General features: G+C 45.3%; 2 protein-coding genes across 2 annotated transcripts in view; one reads left to right on the top strand and one right to left on the bottom strand.

The window, feature by feature from the left end:
* The window catches only part of LOC309550279 (uncharacterized protein), a gene marked incomplete at both ends in the record, with an annotated part of 314,622 nt that overhangs the window by 106,161 nt on the left and 186,596 nt on the right, over window positions 1-21,865 (bottom strand). The window contains 2 exon segments of the mRNA XM_082250684.1: window positions 100-399; window positions 508-877. Of these exon segments, the coding sequence (XP_082106810.1) occupies window positions 100-399; window positions 508-877 (670 nt within the window).
* The window catches only part of LOC309549955 (gastrula zinc finger protein XlCGF66.1-like), a gene marked incomplete at its 3' end in the record, with an annotated part of 263,031 nt that overhangs the window by 207,531 nt on the left and 33,635 nt on the right, over window positions 1-21,865 (top strand). The window lies entirely within an intron of this gene.

Raw genomic sequence — 21,865 nt, 5'->3', positions numbered from 1 at the left:
CCCTCTAAATCTTTTACACGGATGGGCCATGCCTGGCCAGATCTGTCTGGGCGGTGAACCTATATAGATGGCCCGCCCAAAGTTCCAATTAGCCTTTACAGATTGTAAGATTTTCCATAACTCCGGCTTTGACTGGATGCGGTGGGGTTTTGGGATATAAAGGAAGTCCCACACAGCCTCGTCACACCAAGCCTCTCTCCTGGCCTCAATCTCCAACATGATCTCCCTTGGAGCATAAGGATAGTCATATCCATATTCTAAGGCCACCTTCCTCTGTATCAGATGTTGTAGTCTGGGGAATGTTTGTCTGTTGCCTCTCCCAGGTGGGGAATACAGGGTCTCCTCCTTAATGATGAGAGACGCATAGGCCTCATTTTGTTCCCGAGCCCAGGGATAGATCTGGGACCCGGTTAGAGTAGGCCTCACAGAACCCCAGATTCTTAGCACACTGTCCACGTATCACAGAATCTCTAGTCTACTCATCAGGAACTCTTGGACTGGCCGAACTGCTCCGTTCATTCGACCCTTCCAGTCCCACTCAGTTTCTTCCTCTGATTTCCAGACATCGATCCCCTCCTCCAGGGATCCATGGCGATGCTGTAAACTAGAAGATCCCACATCAATAACCCCGGCTTCTTCCTCGCTGCTCACACTCACAGCCCTGGTCACCAGAGGCCATCGACTCCCCTTTGCCTTTTTTGGAGCAGACCTGGTGTCCGCCACTGCAGTCTTCTGTACATCAGGTGGCCATTCCCCGGCCCTCACTACCTGCATGCACACAGCCTCGGAAGTACAGGTTTCTCTCATGTGGCACATTGTAGCGCTGCCAGATGTTACTGAGCCCAGTTCCATCAGCAACCTGAGCACTCCTCTTCCTCTGCCCACAAAGAGTCCCGATTCAGAGGCTAACAGAGCACGAGTGACCCCGGTCTCCCATGTCACATTCAGTCTCCTGGGCTGACCTTCACTCTTCTCTGCCCGCAGCAGCAGATTGCCACAGCACCCGCACTTGAATCCGCATGGTAACATTCAGGCATATACCAGGCCCAAATGCTCCACGCCTGTTCTGGTACACGATGCCAGTCTTCCATTGGGCACCAATCACACCCCAGTGTCCCACAGGGTTGATATCGGCATTCCGGTCTGCTCTGCAGGATCTCCGCCAACATAGCCTCCGTGCTTTTTACAAAGATGCCTCGGCAGGATAGCCTCCGCGCTCGGGCTCACTCCGGCACTCGCCATCTTGCTCCTTGACACATGTGTCTCCCTCTCAGCCCCACCCGGGAACATTTTTCTGTATAGCACTGGCACACACATGGCCCCTGGCACACTGATCCACGTGCCCTGGGCTGTCATTTGCTCCGTCCACACTTTCACCATTCACTCTTAAGCAGACACAGACCTTTTGTACAGCGTGATGCAACTCTACTTCTCTAACTCTCCTGCACATTTCTTGAGAGCAGATTACAGTCCCAACAAAAGTCCATCTGTTGCTGCTGACAACCCCCACTTTGAACTTGACTCTTCGTCCCACTCTCCCTAACTCCTGTAGAGCAGGCCTCACTCTCCTTTCTAGCACTCCAGCACATTTCTTGAGGAAGGATAACGTTCTTAGGCAAAAATTTTGGCTTTTGCCATTAGCAACCATTTCGGTAATGCAGGACGATATCCCGGATGATGAGCCCCCAAAAGTAGCACTGCCCCCCAGAGGACTGCTGGATTTTTACACATTAAGAGAGTTCCCCTAGGTTACCTGTAGCAACTGCTTGCAGAAATCTTTGTTCTTGGCTCAGTCAATGATCAGTCTATAGGGGTAGTTGTTTTTGTGGTTTTATTTCATATTGGGATAGGAGAAGGGATGAGTTGAACAATTCACAATTCAGAGGACTTCTAGTTTGAGAACGGGGCAAGGCCGCTACTTCATTCTGCCACTTAAATGAAGCTCAGGTAAGTGTTCCTATTTGTGTTTCTCTTCAGGGTACTCAACCAGTACCCCCTTTCTATGCACTTGCTGACACTCGTCCACTGACTACACACTACGGAGTGGTCCCCTTCCTGGCAAGAACCCTGGGCAAGATCCTCTGTACTCGCGATACTGTTTTTCCAGATTCTCACAGTGCCCAACTCCTCCAGTCAGCTCTCCTGGACCTCTGGGTTCAGCCTCACACCACTGGCTCACCAGGGCGACTGCCTGTGACCATCACACACTGCTGCAGAAAAGGAGGCAGTGCCACCACCCTCCTTCTGGGACTTTTCTTCCCGCCAAAAGACCTCTACCTCATGTGCCCGTGGATTTTTATACCCTGCCCCACAATGCACCGAGACAACCCATCTGTGCCAATCTCTGGGGCTGTATCAAAAGCCTGTGTGTCATTGGCCAGGTTTCCTCCAGTATCCAATGTGCCTCCTCATTGGACCAGCTGGGGACACTCCCTTAGACCAGATGAATCGCACACTGGGCACACTGAGCAGACCTTACTCACAGATCATTCTCCCTGATAAGCAGAGTGCAATATAGAATTTACCTGCTGCTCCTCTGATAGGCAGACAGAACCAAAACTATACTCCCTTTCTAGCACCTGACTAGGAGGGTGCTACATCTTTTAAAAGACGTGGATGTTCAGGTGAATTTGAAAAGTTGTGGGACATGTGGTTGGATACCCCTGGCCTTGGTCTACAAGAATTAACACTTCAAAGTCCTAGGACCACATTGAGGGTACCTTTGACGCTGACAGTGTGTTTGCTGGGTTTGGTTGAGGAGATGGCACCTCTTGGAGCACAAAGAATTTTATTGTCGGTTACTCTGTTCTATGCGCGCAAGGCTATTCTTCTGCATTGGGGGAAGACCAAAGCGCCATCGGTGGAGTATTGGAAGTCACCAGTGAACACGATGCTGCCGTTTTACAAAGCCACATACCTGAATAGAGGATGTGTTATATGGCAGGGTTAGACTGAGAGGGCATCTACTCTTCTAGGAGGTGATTGTGGTCTGCCACCGGTGAAGGTGACGGTCACCTTAGAGGGGTGAGTTGAGGTCCCCTAAAACTTAGGGAGGTAACAAATGAAGTCTATGCCTAGCAGACAACAAGCAGTGGTGAGAGGGTGGGGGAGGTTGGGGTATGGACCTGGGTGAGAGTCTATGTGGGGGAGACACTGCCACGTTGAGGTTCTCCTGAGAGGTTCTCCTTTTGCATTTTCCTATAAGTATTGTAGTACATGAGCATTGCACTGAGGTTGGGGGGGGGGGTGGGGAGTTGTTTTAGTTGCCTTGTTTGTTTCTTGTCTGTATTTTTGTGTTATTTTTACTTCTATGTTTAAAAATCAATAAAAATAATAATTAAAAAAAAAAAAAAAAGCTGAGTCCTAGGAATGAATAAACAGGAGGGAACGGGATAAGGCGCAGGCCAAGGAGATGTTGGGGGAGTGGGTGGAGTCAGTGAGATGTTGGGGGAGTGGGTGGAGTCAGTGAGATGTTGGGGGAGTGGGTGGAGTCAGTGGAGCTGGCGAATGGAAACATGCAGGATTGACTATATATGAAGGTTACGATCGCTGTGTCCTATGACTGTACAAAGCGGAAATATTGTGTACCGAATGGAATGGACTTTTCTTTCTTTATAATAAAACTTTTTCTGATTTAAAAGAAAAAAAACACTCAGAAAAGATGAGTAGGAAAACGTCAGTGGCCTCCACCTGTAAAACCATTCCTGTTTTGGAGGTCGTCTCATTGTTGCCCATCTACTGCACCTGTTGGTAACAACCCCCTCTGCTACTTGACTGACCAGATGAATATCCCAGGAGTTTCCCTGACTTGATGCTATACTGTGATTATAAAGTGTTGAGCAGTGTATATGAGTGTGGAAAACTCTTGGTAATTTTTCTTGTCTTCTGACAGACGGACTCTGTGGTGGGAATAGAAGGACATCGGAGGAAGATGTGACTACAGAAGATAATGACATGGCATCTTCTCCAGAAGTAAATCCCGTTCCTCATAATATACATGACAGACCTCACCATTGGAGGAGATCATTGGAATCTCCTGATACTTCACATAGTCCTCTAATATCTGACAGTGCCGACGGGTGCGGGAAACCATCTCATCTCGGGGAATCTTCTTTATACCATACAGGAGAGAATTCATTGTCATGTTCAGAGTGCGGAAAATGTTTTAAACAGAAAGGAAGCCTTCTTAGCCATCAGAGAATACACACAGGGGAGCGTCCCTTTTCATGTTCAGAGTGCGGTAAATGTTTTAGTCAAAAAGGATACCTTCTTAGGCACCAGAAAATACACACAGGGGAGCGCACCTATTCATGTTCAGAGTGTGGGAAATGTTTTAAACAGAAAAGAACCCTTTTTCTCCATCACAGAATACACACAGGTGACCTTTCCTATTCATGTTCAGAGTGCGGGAAATGTTTCACTCAGAAAGGAAGTCTTCTTAGCCATCAGAGAATACATACAGGTGACCTTCCATATTCATGTTTAGAGTGCGGGAAATGTTTTATTTGTAAAGGATACCTTCTTAGTCATCAGAGAACACACACAGGTGAGCTTCCCTATTCATGTTCAGAGTGTGGGAAATGTTTTAATGATAAAAGAAACCTTCTTAGCCATCAGAGAATACACACAGGTGAGCGTCCCTATTCTTGTTCAGAGTGCGGGAAATGTTTTATTCGTAAAGGACACCTTCTTATCCATCAGAGAATACACACAGGTGAGCATCCATATTCATGTTCAGAGTGCGGGAAAACTTTTAATGATAAAATAAACCTTCTTAGGCATCAGAGAATACACACAGGTGAGTGTCCCTATTCATGTTCAGAGTGCGGTAAATGTTTTAGTCAAAAAGGATACCTTCTTAGGCACCAGAGAATACACACAGGGGAGCGCACCTATTCATGTTCAGAGTGTGGGAAATGTTTTAATGATAAAAGAAACCTTCTTAGCCATCAGAGAATACACACAGGTGAGCGTCCCTATTTATGTTTAGAGTGCGGGAAATGTTTTATTCGTAAAGGACAACTTCTTAGCCATCAGAGAATACACACAGGTGAGCATCCCTATTTATGTTCAGAGTGCGGAAAATGTTTTAATGATAAAAGAAACCTTCTTAAGCATCAGAGAATACACACAGGTGAGTGTCCCTATTCATGTTCAGAGTGCGGAAAATGTTTTAATGATAAAAGAAACCTTCTTAGCCATCAGAGAATACACACAGGTGAGCGTCCCTATTCATGTTCAGAGTGTGGGAAATGTTTTAATCATAAAGGACACCTTCTTCGCCATCAGAGAATCCACAGGGGAGAGCTTCCCTGTTAATATTCAGAGTGCGGGAAATTTTTAATAATAAAGGAAACTTTTTTAGCCATCAGAGAATCCACACAGGTGAGCCTCCCTATTCATGTTCAGAGTGTGGAAAATGTTTTGCGCTCAAACGTTTACCTGTTAGACACACCTGTTAGACACAAGAAAGTTCATAGAGGCCAGCCTCTCTAATCTTGTGCAGAGTGTGGGAAATGTTTAACTAAGAAAGAACCTACTTACACCCAGGTGAGCGCCCTTTTTAATGTTACGAGTGCGGGAAATGTTTTCCAAACAAATGTTTATTTCTTAGAAACCAGAAAGTTCATACGGGCGAGCGTCCTATTTCATGTTCAGAGTGCGGGAAATGTTTCACTCCTTATGTACGTTTCAAACGTAAAAAAAATTAACACTTATATTAGAGGCTCCGTTTTCATGTTCACATACGTGTACTGTGGCAGGGCGGGCCGTTCTGGACTGAAATCACGTACCTGTACGTCATCTGCATTTCTGGGTCTGGGGCCAGAACAGTTCCAGGAGTTCTACTCTTATCACAGTTCCCAAACCAAAAGGAGACATCCACCACATCTTCAATCCTAGGGCCCTAAATGTCCTCAGCTGGGCACAGGAGGCCCTAAATGTCCTCAACTGGGCACAGGAGGCCCTAAATGTCCTCAGCTGGGCACAGGAGGCCCTAAATGTCCTCAGCTGGGCACAGGAGGCCCTAAATGTCCTCAGCTGGGCACAGGAGGTCCTAAATGTCCTCAGCTGGGCACAGGAGGTCCTAAATGTCCTCAGCTGGGCACAGGAGTTCTGCATGCAATCCACCAGGTCATAGTCTCTTTATCAGGGAGACTTTTTTCTCTGACCATCCCACATACATGTACTGCAGTAGGGCGGCCGTTCAGCACAGAATCACGTACCTGTACATCATCTGCTTTTTTGGGTTTGTGGCGTGCACATGCACCGCCGGCGCCCATCTTCCGCTGGACACAGCAGGAGCCAATCAGTGGGTCCAGCAGATGCGGTGTTTGTTGGTACCCGGCAATCATTCTCGAGAGAGGCAGAACAGTTGTCCGCCAATATAAACAAGGTAGATCGCCGTTCTGTTAGTAGGGAAGATGGAGATCCTGTGTTTCTGCTAATGGAGAAAGGAGATACTGGCGCACAGAGATTATATAAAGTCCACCCAGCAATAAATATCTAAAAATACCAATGATCAGGGTATGGGTTGTCAGGACTATTGTAAGAAATAGGCATATTTTTCATATTGCATGTGAAGAATTATGAACTGCATGACCCCAGAGACAAAGTTCAATTCATGGCCTTCACTAGAAACTCAATAAAAGGCTCCGGTTTGTAGTTTCCATTGTTCGTTGTTGAAAAGTGGTAAGCCGTTGTTGACTAACCCTGGAGATAACGACTATAGTCTATGGTCTTGAAAAGAGAATATATTTGAAGAAGCCATAAAACATTGTGTCCTGGCCATGAGGTATTTTCCATACAGTAGCAGATCCTAACCGGTTCCCCAAGGACAGCTGTATCATGGATTACCTAACTAACACACCATTGTATCAACTATGGAAAAATAAACAACAGAGGAGTCATGGGAAGAAAGTTTCTGGTTCATTTTCTGGTCATCAACTTAGACCTATTAAAACTGTATGTTTAAATGAATTTAATATAATCATAAGCATCTACAACCTCCTTGTTCCATCATATACCAAGAGGGGATGTGGAAATGATGGTTATATGGACAATCCTCCATTGAAGATTATATCAGTTAGATAGTAGCTGATGATTAAATTAGATTATTTCATATTGTAGATCCCAGACCATGTCATGATTATATTATTTACTAACATAATAATTCTCTAGTAGATAACCTTCTGATTGAATACATCACGTGTGTCAAACAATTATAATCCCAGGTTATTGTGTATTAATTTAGATAATCTATAAGTAAGTCACGTATTCTTAATTAAGATATATATATATATATATATATATATATATATATATATATATATGGTATTAGTATGTATGCTCATTAAACGGCGTTACCAGAACTGAACCTTTCTAAGAGATATTACAGAAATATCAGATGGCCATGCCGGCACCATGAGAATATGGACAGATTCTCATTTTTTTTTTTTTATTACTATAAATTAATGTAGTGACTTCTATCACATATATTTGCTTCCTGACATACATGGTGGTTAGTAGAGGTATTGCATAATTAATTAACCAGTTAATGGTTATTTACCCCAACCAATGGGAAGAAGTTCCACCTTCTGGTTTCCGCTCATTGTAATTTTTATGGCCTTTTTGTTCAATACAATATATAAAGGAACCCAGACGAGACATAGAGACACACACATCCACCCATACACACTCATCATACTCCATCTTACTTCACCTTCATTTTACGCCTGACACTCTGAAAAACTTTAAGGACGCAAGCTCCTCCCTAACCAGCCACCATTTTGGGAAAGGCAGCCATCTTAGGACTCTGGTAAACAATCATTTTGAGCCAGCTGCCATTTTGAAATGGTAATTATGCATTATTGATTCTTTGATTTTTGTTTCCTTGTATGCTATAATCGTATCCTCAGGATATTTAGATTACTTTCCCAGTTGTAACAGCCATTGTAGATTTTTCTCTAAACATTATTTTTGTTTTTATAAAATTTTTCCATTCTTGGTTTAGCTCTATATTAGTGAATTAGTCTCACGTTTTGCATAGTCTGTTCTCACTCCAACTGCAGCGGAGTGACTGTTGGCTACGCAATTCGCAGACAACTTTGTCTGATATATAGAACTCTTGATATATGGTTTTTTACTCCTTCTGGGGAAAAAGTAATCATGTCCTTTGATTTGTATTGCTGAGCCAAATTGATTCAACTAGTGTTATCATTAAGTTTGTATTTTATGTGAGATTATATTTTTGTGTCACCCATATATATTTATTGTGAATACATGTCTTATGAATAAATATATATATATTCCCTACTGTAGTCTGTGTTCACTAAGATTGGTATATGCTGTTAAAAAGAAATTAATCGATTAAAAAGAACTCATACTTCATTCAGAATAATATTCTTGAATGTGTAACGCACAACAAGGGTACAATAAGAAAAGTCTGAACCCAGGGTGTCAGAGGGGTCGGGAGACTTGTAGGGTCAGGACAACTAGGGGGTACAGTAAGAAATGTCTGAACCCAGGATAACAGAGGGGTCACGAGACTTGCAGGGTCAGGGCAATCATTGGGGTACTGTAAGAAATGTATGAACCCAGTGTGTAAGAGGGGTTGGGAGACTTGCAGGGTCAGGGCAACCTTTGAGGTATAGTAAGAAATGTTTGAACCCAGGGTGGCAGAGAGGTCTGGAGACTTGCAGGGTCAGGGCCACCATTGGGGTACAGTAAGAAATGTCTGAACCCAGGGTGACAAGAGGGTCAGGAGACTTGCAGGGTCAGGGCAACCATTGGCGTACTGTAAAAAATGTCTGAACCCAGGGTGTCAGAGGGGTTGGGAGACTTGCAAGGTAAGGGCAACTATTAGGGTACAGTAAGAAATGTCTGAACCCAGGGTGTCAGGTCGGGAAACTTGCAGGGTCAGGGCCACCATTGGGGTAGGGTAAGAAATATCTGAACCTGGGGTGTAAGAGGGGTTGGGGGACTTGCAGGGTTAGGACAACCATTGGGCTACAGTAAGAAATGTCTGAATCCAGGGTGTCAGAGAAGTTGGAAGATGTGCAGGGTCAGGCCAACCATTGGGCTACAGTAAGAAATGTCTGAACCCAGGGTGTCAGAGGGGTTGGGAGACTTGCAGGCTCAGGGCAGCCATTGGGGTACAGTAAGAAATGTCCAAACCCAGAGTGTCAGAAAGGTCGGGAGACTTGCAGGGTCAGGACCACCATTGGAATACAGTAAGAAATGTCTGAACCCAGGGTGTCAGAGAGGTCAGGGGACTTGCAGGGTCAGGGCAACCATTGGGTTACAGTAAGAAATGTCTGAACCCAGGGTGTCAGAGGGGTCAGGGGACTTGCAGGGTTAGGACAACCATTGGGGTACAGTAAGAAATGTCTGAACCCAATGTATCAGAGGGGTCGGGGGACTTGCAGAGTCAGGGCAACCATTGGGGTACAGTATGAAATGTCTGAACCCAGGGTGTCAGAGGGGTCGGGAGACTTGCAGGGTTAGGACAACTATTGGGGTACAGTAAGAAATGTCTTAACCCAGGGTGTCAGAGGGATCGGGAGACTTGCAGGGTCAGAGCCACCATTGGGGTACAGTAAGAAATGTCTGAACCCAGTGTGTCAGAGGGTCGGGAGACTTGCAGGGTCAGGGCCATAATTGGGGTACAGTAAGAAATGTCTGAACCCAGTGTGTCAGAGGGGTTGGAAGATTTGCAGGGTCAGGGCAACCATTGGGGTTCACTATCTTTAAGTGGCCTTCACTGGGGTAGCTTTACATGGGCAATAATGTCACTGTGACAGACCTAGCTGGGACATGGGCTCTTACCCAATGACTATGGGCCCTGGCATTTACATGAACACTGCTTTTTGGAAGGTGTATGCCTGGGGGATCGGTGGAGTGGTCTTGTTTCTGTTTCATGTTCATGTCTCCCCAAAACACACAGACTCTGGGAACTGGAGGTTCCATATTTGGGGCCTCTATGCCTCAAACTAGCAATGACTTTAGATGGTAATGTAATCCACTCAAACCACTGGGGTCCCCTGCCATAATGTGTTTTTTGTAAGTAGGTCTCTGTGACGGTATTCACCATCACTGGAATTTAAAGACAGGTAAGTAATGGTTTGGATTGCTTCATATTTGCCAGCAATATCTCCATATAGAAATATTAAGATTTATTCCCATTTGCCATGAAATCTGTAATTCCTAAATGCTGTGTATATTACATATCTTTCAATGTCAGCAAGGTTTTCCTTTTGTTTGTGTATTGGGAATGTGGATTGCCCTGTCTTATTGTAAGTGCTAATGACCTCCCATTGTTCTGTGTCTGGCTATTGTGTACATTGATTGCCCCCTGGGGGCTTCTGTCTCCTTGCACATGGCAGTCCTTCTGGTCAAGCTATCTGACCAATCACTGCTGACTCATTTTCAATTCCTCATTTGCATGGCTAAGGAGGACCTGAAGGGGAACTGCAGGTACTTTACAATTGACCAATAGGAAAGTGGTTGTTGGGGGCGGGATGTTCCAAATTCTGTATATAAGTCTTGTTCAATAAAGTTTTTTTTCAGTTCTTCACCCTCAATCTAGAGTTTTGTCTCTTATTGGGGGAATCTGCTGCAAGGGATTGCTATGGTCTTCCATACTCCATTAGAGAATCACTGAGCTCTTGTAAGAGCTTGTGTAAGAGCTTGTTCGTGCTGCACTCTCTGGGGAAAGAGAGGTTCACCCACAGGAACCTGGAGCCTTGTCGTAGGTCCAGGGTGGGTAGGAGATTGCGAGACCCTAACCAAGCTGCGTTTCGTGGAGTCTGAAGTGCATACGGTGTCTGGTGGAGTGCTTGGAGCCCTCGGGAAGCATTAGGAGCATCTGTCAATGGAGGTACCCGGTCTGGGGTGCCCTGTTCCGTTACAGTCTCCTGTTATAGTCTGTTGCCTACTAGTCTGAGGAGGGGGGAGATCACTGTTTGTATTGTTAATTGTGCTAATTAACACACCTATTGTCTGCTAGCAAACTATTGGGGATGTGTTTACACTTGTAATAATGTGTATTGTATTCCGTGAGCTCGATGCCGGCAAGTCTGAACCGGAATAAGATCCCTGATTATCCAGGCTGCTAATTAGCTTCATGTTTAGAGTGTTTGGTAAGGCTGATCTTATTATTGTATGCAAACACAACTGTATATAAAAATATAACTGAGTGTGTAGTGTATAAAAAGCATGTATTCTTGTTCAATAAACAGTTCCAGTTTTGCAGCTAAACGTATCCCATCTAGTTCTTGGTTGCAATATGTGGCTGTAATATCTGATATCTGTGTTCAGACTGGAGGAAGCAGTATACTGACGGAAGCACTGAAGTGGAGTGTGGGACGGTTCCGTCACAATCACCACTATCCCCGCCCCTTCCTTTATATAGTGGACGACGGCTCAGGACACCATCGGTCAGCGAGTGTTCCCGTCTGAGATCGCTCCTGTGTGGCGGGTCATTGAGGTTATTGGTGGATCAGTAGGGGGGGTTTGGCATGTTTTGGGGTGGTTTTTAACTGCTTTACGACCGCCCGCTGCAGTTATACTGCAGCAGGCAGCCGCTCCTGGGCAAACCAACGTAGCTATACAGGAGGCTTCACCGCTGAGAGAAGGACGGTTGGATGTTGTAAACACAGCTGACCGTTTTTTCCCCTGGAATGATCACCATTCTATATAGGATCACATTTCTATGGTCATTTCACAAGTCACGCCCCCCACAGTTAGAATCACTCCCCTAGGCTCACATTTAACACCTTAATCACCCACAGAGTTACCCCTTCCCTGCCAGTGTCATTATTACAGTAACAATACATATTTTTAGCGCTGATTACTGTAGTAATGTCACTGGTCCTCCCAAAAGTGTAAAAAATGTCGGTTAGGGGTCCGATCTGTCCGCAATGTCGCACTCCGGCAAAACATCACAGATCGCCGCCATTACTAGTAAAAAAAAACAATAAAAATGACATAACTCTTTCCCGTAGTTAGTAGGCGCAATAACTTTTGCGCAAACCAATCAAAATACGCTTATTAGGATTTTTTTTAACAAAAATATGTAGCTGAAAACAAGTTGGACTAAAATGTTAAAAAATTTTGATTTTTTTTGGGAATGTCGTCATATAGTAGAATGTGAAAAATATATATTTTTTTTTTTCAGAATTGTCGCTCTTTTTTTGTTTATAGCGCAAAAAATAAAAATTGCAGAGGTGATCAAACACCACCAAAAGAAAACTCTATTTGTGGGAAAAAAAGAACATCAATTTTATTACAGGGTTGGACTACCGCGCAATTGACCATTAAAGTAATGCAGTGCCGAATCGCAAAATTAACCACTTAAGCCCCGGAGGATTTGGCTGCTCAAAGACCAGGCCCCTTTTTTCAACTTGGCACTGCGTGACTTTAACTGACAATAACACGGTCATACAATGCTGTACCCAAACCAAATACCACCAAAAGAAAGCTCTATTACAGGGATACCACATGTGTGAGACTTTTTTGCAGTCTAGCCGAGTACAGGACCCCGAAAATTAATCACCACTTTCAGGCTTTCCAAGGGCGTAAATTGTTGATTTCACTCCTGACTACATATCACAGTTTTGGAGTCCATGAAATGCCAAGACAGCACAACCTCCCCCCCCCCCTCCCAAATGACCCCTTTTCGGAAAGAAGACACCCTAAGCTATTTTCAGAGAGGCATGATGAGTGTTTTGCAGATCTCACTTTTTTGTCATAAAGTTTTGGAAATTAAAAAAAGAGGAAAAAAATGCATTTCCCTGTTTTTTTTTTTTTTTTATTTTCCAAAAAAATGAGAGCTGCAAAATACTCACCATGCCTCTCAGAAAATAGCTTGCAGTGTCTACTTTGCAAAATGGGGTCATTTGTGGGGGTTTTGTGCCATCTTGACATTTCATGGCCTTCAAAAGTGTGATAGGTAGTAAGGAGCGAAATCAACAATTTACGCCCTTCGAAAGCCTGAAGGTGGGGATTGATTCTCGGGGTCCTGTACAAGGCTAGACTGCCATAAAGTCTCACACATGGGGTATCCATGTACTCAGGAGAAGCAGCATAATGTATTTTGGGGTGTGATTTCACATATACCCATGGCATGCGTGAGCATTATATCATTTACTGACAACTTTGTGTAAAAAAAAACAAATTGTGAACTTACCGAAACTCAGGGCAAAATATAAAATACTCCATGGACTCAATATGCCTCTCAGCAAATAGCTTTGGGTGTCTACTTTTCAAAAAGGGGTCGTTTGGGGGGTGTTTGAACTGTCCCGGCATTTTATGCTCAATCTTAGCCACACATCATCCACTCTTCTAACCACTTGTTTACATGGAAAAATAAAAATTACTTTGAACCCCCAAACATTATATATTTTTTTAAAGCAGAGGCCCTATAGAATAAAATGGTGGATGTTGCAAATTTTTTTGTCACACGGTATTTGCGCACAGATTTTCCATACGCAATTTCTGCGAAAAAAATACATGTTTTTAAAATTTAATGCACAAATACACTATATAATTCCAAATTGTTTGGTAAAAAATTAAAAGATGATATGAGGCCGAGTACATAGATACCAAACATGACATGCTTTAAAAATTGCGCACGCCTGTGCAGCGGCAACAAACTATGTACATTTTCAAAAGCCTTTAAAAGTCTTTACAGGTTACCACTTTAGACTTACAGAGGAGGTCTACTGCAAGAATTACTGCCCTCGACCTGGCGTTTGCGGCGATACCTCACATGCATTCTGCAATTGTGGTTTACATATGACACTAGACCAACGCCTGCGTGCGCCTTTGCGCGCAAGCCTGGGGGGAGGGGGGGGGCTTGATTTTGTTTTATTTATTTTCTTTGCTTTTTAATGTTATTTTGACACCTTTCCTTTCCTTTCATTTTTTTTTTTTTTAAATCATTTTTATTGTTATCACAGTCAATTTAAATATCCCCTATGATAGCAATCTGTAGTGACAGGTACTCTTTTTTTAAAAAAAATTGGGGTCTTTTAGACTCTAGATCTCTCCTCTGACAGTATGCATCTTACCACACCAAAATTGGTGTGATAAGATGCTTTCCTAATTTCCCAATGGCGCTGTTTATTTCTGGCGAAACAGAAGTCATGAAACCCTCGTAGCCTCCAGTATCTTAGGCCATAGAGATGATTGGAGCCATTCTCATCTCCAATCAGCTCTATGGTTAGAAATTGAACCACCGGCTGCACTCTCGGGTTAACCGGTGGGACAGGAGAGCCCGAGAAAAACCACAGAAGGCGGCGGGAGGGGGGGGGGGTGGAGTCCACTCCCACTGCATGTAAAAGCAGTCTAGCGGCCAATTATCCGCTAGGATTGCTTTTATGTAAGCCGACGGTTGGCTGTAAAAACAATACCAAGGCGATGCCTAAATCTGCAGGCATCATCCTGGTATAACCACTCGAAGTCCAGCAACGTACCAGTACATTGCTGGTCCTTGTTTGGCATATAGTGTAGTTTTTTTTGTTTTTTTTTAATGCAGCCTGTGGGCTGAACAAAAAAAGAGAACCTAGCAGAAATCACCACAGGAATATTGTGTAGTATTACACACCATTAACCGCCCAACAGCCAAACCCACTGATTTAATGGCGGGTATACATGACAATATTCCATGTATACCTAAAGGTATTTTAACTGCAGTGCTGAAATCAGCCTACCACAGCTGCTGCCATCAGAGGTATCCATATATGCTGTGTGCAAATGCTGTTTGTGTCAGAATATATAAAATCAGTGTGGCAGCTCACGGGTACCTGCAAGGCTACATTCACACCTGAGCGTAGCGTTTTTCGCGCGTTTTTTACCGCGATTTTTGCGGCGTTTTTTACCGCGATTTTACCGCGATTTTTACCGCGATTTTTGTGCAGGCGTTTTTAGATTGAATAGAGATCAATGGAAAACGCCTGTAATCTGCCCAAAAAGAAGCTCATGTACTTTTTTGAGCGTTGGGCGTTTTGTATACAGCTTCAAAACGCTCAGATGTGAACAGGGGGCATTGAAATGAATAGGATTTGTCTTGTTGGGCGTTTTGAGAGCTGATCCTAGAGCAGAAAAACGCCCCAAAAACGCCCCAAAACGCCTAGATGTGAACGGAGCCCAAGAGAAACAGGTTAACAAAAGAATGAAAAACAAACGAAGTACAGTAAAAGTACAGTAGGAAGAGTAGAAGAACCTAAAAATAACTGACACGACAACTGTTTTTACACTTTTTTTTTTAAACTGCAACTTTCCAGCTCAGGGTCTCTCAAAATGTTGATAGCCATGGAACATCTCTCGAGACCCTGTGTTTGTGTGCCCTACACTATGTCGTGCTGTACCTTACACTAATACTCCACTAGTGTGTGGTAGCGCTTGAAACATTCCCCGATGCAGAGACCAGGTTGGTCAGGACAGGTGGGACAATAATAGCGGGTGTCACGCTTAAATCCGCGCCTGCTACAGACACGACATCTTCTTTGGGGGCGTCTTTGGGTAGGGGTACTCGGGAGGACATGTGGAAAATGTCTCTCATGCAGCCAGCTCACTGCATCTGGAAGGGAAAGTTGGGCAGGAACACCTCCTGGGTACAGGTAGGCATTGATGATCTCTTTCTGGAATTCTCGGAAGGATCCGGTTTGTCCTGACGCCCTGTATAGGACATAAGCGTTCAGTATAGCCAATTGGAATAAATAAACAGACACTTTTTTGTACCAGCGTCTGGCTTTATGGGCAACTAAATACGGCACCAAAAGCTGGTCGTTAAGGTCCAGCCCTCCCATATTAAGGTTGTAGTCGTGGACAGAGAGGGGTTTCTCCATAACGCCAGTTGCCGTAGTAAATTGGACCGTCGTGTCTGTGTAATGGGGGAACAGAACGAAAACATCCCATGTATCCCTCCACTTCACTGCAAGAAATTTGTCCGTTTTCAAGCAGGCTCTCTACCCCCTACTAAGATGGGAATTTACAAGCCGTTGGGGGAAGCCCCAGCGATATGGTCACACGGTGCCACATGTGCCAATTTGTAATTCAAGAAGGTGACTAAATAGTGGCACGCTTGTGTAAAAATTGTCCACGTACAAATGGTACCCCTTTCTGGATAAGGGTGACACCAAGTCCCAAACTGGGCTCCACAGAGTTATCATTTTCCTCGTAGACCCGGAAACTAACTGTATAGCCTGTGGCCCTGTCGCACAGCTTATACAGCTTGACCCCGTATCTGGCACGCTTGCTGGGGAGATACTGTTTCATAGCAAGGTGGCCAGTAAACTTAATCGGTGGGGTGGGGATGGGCTGGGCGGAGGGGTTAAACGCAGGTGCTGGAAAGAATCAGTGCTGATCGTGCAAACACCGCGTTTTGGGAACCCTAAACTATGGGGACGCCAGTATAGTTCTGATCAGATATTGATCTGTTCAAACATTATTCTAGTAATAGAAGTGTGTGTGTGTGTATGTGGTAATCAAGGGGTTAATTAATATTTCTAACTATGCGCTGGGGATCTGCGCTATCTTAGACTGACGCTAACACTAACTAATGTCACCTGTGTCACTAATAATAGTGATCAGAAAAAAAACTGTACACTATAAAAGTGACACTGTGACAGGGCAATGAAGGGGTTAACTGGAGGTGATCAGGGGGTTAAATCTTTATTGGGGGGGTGGCGGGGACCACCTCCTCCTTGGTACAGAAATTTCCCTCGCTAACGCTAACTGAAGTTACAATCACACTATAACAGAGATACAGAAAAACACTATATTATGTGTGTATAGTGTGCAATGTGACGGGGGAAGGGGTTAACTGGGGGTGATCAGGGGGTTAAATCTTTATTGGGGGGGTGCCGGGTATCCTAACCCTAAAAGGAACGGCCGCAAGCGCTAACCCAGGTCACAAGTCACACCAATACAGGTATATAGGGAACTGCTATATACTGTATACAGTGTGTATTGTGACAGGGGGTGTAGGGGTTAACTGGGGGTGATCAGGGGGTTAAATTGTTATTGGGGGGGTGGCGGGGACCCTAAACCTACTTGGGACAGAAAATAATTCGCTAGCGCTAACTCAAGTCACAATCACACTAATACAAAAATACAGTAAACCACTATATTACCTGTATATTAGTGTGCAATTTGACAGGGGGGAGGGGTTAACTGGGGGTAATCAGGGGGTTAAATCTTTATTGTGGGGGTGGCGGGTATCCCAAGCCTAAAAGGAATGGCCGCAAGAGCTAAACCTGGTCACAAGTCACACTTATACAGGTATATAGGTAAATGCTAAATACTGTATAAAGTGTGTGTTGTGACAGGGGGTGAAGGGGTTAACTGGGGGGGGGGCGATCAGGGGTTAAATGTGCCTATTTACGTGTGTGCGGGTGTGCTTGGTGCAGTGCTCACAGTTCAGATCCGCTCTCTCCTCTCGATGAACCCAAAAAGGATTTTGGGAGGAGAGAGTGGGTCTTTTCTGTGCCTGTGTTTACATTTCACAGGCACAGTAAGTATCTGATTGGGCAGGACAGATCAACAGGTCCAGGCCAAAAATCATTGGCCTGGACCTGATGACTGATCGGTTCTGAACCCAATCAGATCATCAGCAGGGCCAGGGACGTGCGGGAGCGCGTCTCAGAGCGGCAGGGGCGAGCGACGTAGGGCTACATCGCTTTGCCTGTAAGTGGCTGACTGCCGCAGTAAATAGTCGTGCGGTGGTCGGCAAGTGGTTAAGGTCAACACAGAGGACAAGGGGCACCCTTTACGTCTAGAGGAAAACAGATGTCATCTCCAAATACGGAAAGGTTTCTTCACCGTAAGAGCTGTGAAAATGTGGAATAGACTTCCTCCAGAAGTAATTCTGGCTAGCTCACTAGATTGCTTTAAAAAAAGGTCTGGATTCTTTCCTGGGTGTACTTAATATACAGTAAGTGGGTACTAACTTTTTTTTTTAGGGAAGGTTGATCCAGGGAATATCTGATTCCCTCTCGGGGGATTCGGAAGGATTTTTTTCCCCCCTGCTGTAGCAAATTGGATCATGCTTTGCTGGGGTTTTTTGCCTTATTCTGGATCAACAGTGGGTATAGGATTGTTTATATGGGATTGTATGGTTGGGTTTTCAATACTGTTTTTTTTTTTTTTCTTTTGTTGGTTGAACTGGATGGAATTGTGTCTTTTTTCAACCTGACTAACTATGTAGCTATGTATCCCTGGCCAGTGGGTGAATAATATTCACTTACATTTAAAGCGAAGTTCTGGCCTCAAATACCTTTTTTAACTAAAAATATAATACTAATCCATCGCCCTTTACAGAACCGCTATTCTCATACTTACACGTTGTACAGTGTTGGATTTTAGTCAAAATCTTACTTTTAAAAACGCTGTCTGGGCGCAGCCATCTTAGACGTGGGCAACTGAAGCCACAGTGTAATCTGCTGTGTCCTTCCTGATTCCCGGGAGTGTTCTGGGAGCTCTTCCTGATTCCAGCCTCCTGGGAGTGATGACAAACAGCTCCCAGGATGCAATCCAAAGGCGGAAGTGATGTCAGTAGCCGTGGCCACAGAGGGGGGAGAAGGAGGAAGTACAATCAAAAATGCCCTGAAAATAAGGTAAGGGACCCCCGAAAAAAATTGAAAATGTCCAATTGTTGATCAGCATAGCAAGCATACCAGGAATCACTAAAGTTGCAAAATAGGCCGGAACTCCTCTTTAAGCCTTTAGCTGCCCCCCCCCCCCCCGAGTAGACGTCAATAGATGAAACTAGTAGGGCAGGGCTTCCGAAACCCTGGAAGAAGACCGCAATGGATTGTACAACTATACACACGCTCGTAGCTCCTGCTGCATGAGCCTGAGTAGGGTGTTTACATGCCTATATCCCTAGTGTCTGGGTTAGACACAAACAAATGTGAGTGTACATTAAAAGTATTTAAATAAATCTATATTTTTACGGAATTACACAATGTCCGATTCTCCTTCTTCTCTATATTATAACATTCTGGTTATAACCTTGCTATAACCTGGAGGATACTATGAAAGCACAAGGCTATTGAGGGTTGCCGATCCATTCCCTGGAATATATTAATTCAAGCTTGATTTGCTGGTCATACCAGCTTTATCTCTGGTGAGTTCATTTATTGAGCCCTCTATAACACGGATGGTGGGATGATCACAAATGCACATTGAAGACACCGATTTTGGATTGCTTGCACTGTTTTGTGTCTCCATTCCTGCACTGGCACTTTGTTGCAACTTTTATTGAAAAACTGTGGACTCTTCTAAGGACTGTGTGTTTGGATATATATCCTGCATGCACTTTATATGTATGATGTAATGATATGTAGTTTAATGATTGGTCTATATATAATTTTTTGATATGATTTTTTTTTTATGCTTCTTTGCACTTTACATATATTTTCCAGGATGCTGGTCAGCATTTTTTTTCTTGGCACTTTAATTGATAATTGCACTACGGTTTACAATGACCTTTCAGGTACTTGTATTTACATATTGCACAGGCACTTTCATTGCACGCTACATTTCACTATTTGTTACTATTTTCCCATTTATATGCAGATTACCTGCAATTAATCAGCTGCACTTCCTCATCCCCTTAATACTCTGTCTTGGAGTCCTTGGCGCTTGATTATCCTTACGTATTCATCTACCCAAATGTATGCTGCCATGGACATCTGTCAGGACAGCACATTATGGCCACTAGATTAAGGTGACCAGATTTTTTATATGAAATCCGGGGGCAATTTTTTTTGTTGTCAAATGGCACAGGACTGCATAATACACAGAGCACTGGGCAGAGGACTACTAAATACACAAAGCACTGGGCACAGGACTAATAAATACACAGAGCACTGGGCACAGGACTGCATAATACACAGAGAACTGGGCAGAGGACTGCATAATACACAGAGCACTGGGAACAGGACTGCATAATACACTAAGCACTGGGCAGAGGACTACTAAATACACAAAGCACTGGGAACAGGACTGCATAATACACAGAGCACTGGGCACAGGACTACTAAATACACAGAGCACTGGGAACAGGACTGCATAATACACAGAGCGCTGGGCACATGACTACATAATACAGGGCTCAAAATTTAAAGTCCTGAGCTACTAGCCAGGCCTTAAGGGTTACTCGCCACCAGTTGCCCCACCCAACTCCTACCCTGCCCCGCCCCTAATTCCGCCCCTAAACATGCCATAAAATTATACTGTTAAATGTTTTTGCATTAATGCAGAAGTTACAAAAATAAATATTAATAACAACGTTTTCAGTGCCCATCAGTGCAGCCTAATCAGTGCCCATCAAGGGTCTGGAACCCCCAAATCACCATCCTAGTACCCCCCCCCCCCAAATTTCACCTCCTAGAACAAATCCTACCCGTCAAATCCTCCCCCCATCAAAATTTTCCCCCTAGCACAAAAAAACCCATTATTCCTACTGGCACAACCCCCCCCCAATACCCCTTTTTAACAGCCCCAAGACTTCCTGTTCTGGCACAAATCCATCCCCCCACCCCATTCCAATAATCTCTATAAGGGCGATCCCCAAATCCCCACTCCTGGCATAAATCCTCACCCCCCCCAGCACGAATCGCTCCTCCTAGCACCCTCCCCCCCCCCCCAATTCCCCTGCTAGAAGAAATCTTATATTGTCACCTCTCAAATTCCCCATCCCAGCACAACCCCGCTCCCCCCCCCCATATCGATCCCACTTAGAAGTAATCATCTTCTCCCCACCCCTCCTAGTACAAATACTTTTTGGGGGATTGTCCCGGGGGGGGGGGGGGTTGTAATAAGAGAATTTGTAGCATGAGGGGTGGGGAGAAGATGATTACTTCTAGGTGGGATCAATATGGGAGGGGGGTTGTGCTAAGAGGGGGGGGACTGTGCTGAGATGGGGGGGTTGTGCTAGGAGGGGGGATTGTGCTGAGATGGGGGGGTTGTGCTAGGAGGGGAGGGACTGTGCTGAGATGGGGGGATTGTGCTAGGAGGGGGGGGGGGGTTGTGCTAGGAGGGGAGGGACTGTGCTGAGATGGGGGGATTGTGCTAGGAGGGGGGGACTGTGCTGAGATGGGGGGGTTGTGCTAGGAGGGGGGGGACTGTGCTGAGATGGGGGGTTGTGCTAGGAGGGGGGGATTGTGCTGAGATGGGGGGGTTGTGCTAGGAGGGGGGGATTGTGCTGAGATGGGGGGGACTGTGCTGAGATGGGGGGTTGTGCTAGGAGGGGGGGGGACTGTGCTGAGATGGGGGGTTGTGCTAGGAGGGGGGGGACTGTGCTGAGATGGGGGGGGGGGTTGTGCTAGGAGGGGGGGACTGTGCTGAGATGGGGGGTTGTGCTAGGAGGGGGGGGGACTGTGCTGAGATGGGGGGGGTTGTGCTAGGAGGGGGGGGACTGTGCTGAGATGGGGGGTTGTGCTAGGAGGGGGGTGGACTGTGCTGAGATGGGGGGGTTGTGCTAGGAGGGGGGGGACTGTGCTGAGATGGGGGGGTTGTGCTAGGAGGGGGGGGGACTGTGCTGAGATGGGGTGGGGGTTGTGCTAGGAGGGGGGACTGTGCTGAGATGGGGGGGTTGTGCTAGGAGGGAGGGGGGGGATTGTGCTGAGACGGGAATTTGGGAGGTGACAGGATAAGATTTGTACCCCAGTGTAGTTCACCCTTTCCTCCAGCATGTCACAGACCTCAGATACAGCACCTGTGATACCAGATACATCGCTCTGTGATCCTCCTCTTCATATGTCAGAGCGGAGGAGGAGCGGAGGAGAAGCCGATTCCTATTCCTAAAGCTTTGCACGGACAGCTGGCGGGAGAGATGCGGCTGCAGAAGCAGAAGGGG

The sequence above is a fragment of the Pelophylax lessonae genome (genome assembly GCF_965119305.1).
Source record: "Pelophylax lessonae genome assembly, chromosome: 3".
Lineage (NCBI taxonomy): Eukaryota > Metazoa > Chordata > Amphibia > Anura > Ranidae > Pelophylax > Pelophylax lessonae.
The sequence above is the reverse complement of the archived record's forward strand: the minus strand, read 5'-3'. Positions and strand labels throughout refer to the sequence as shown.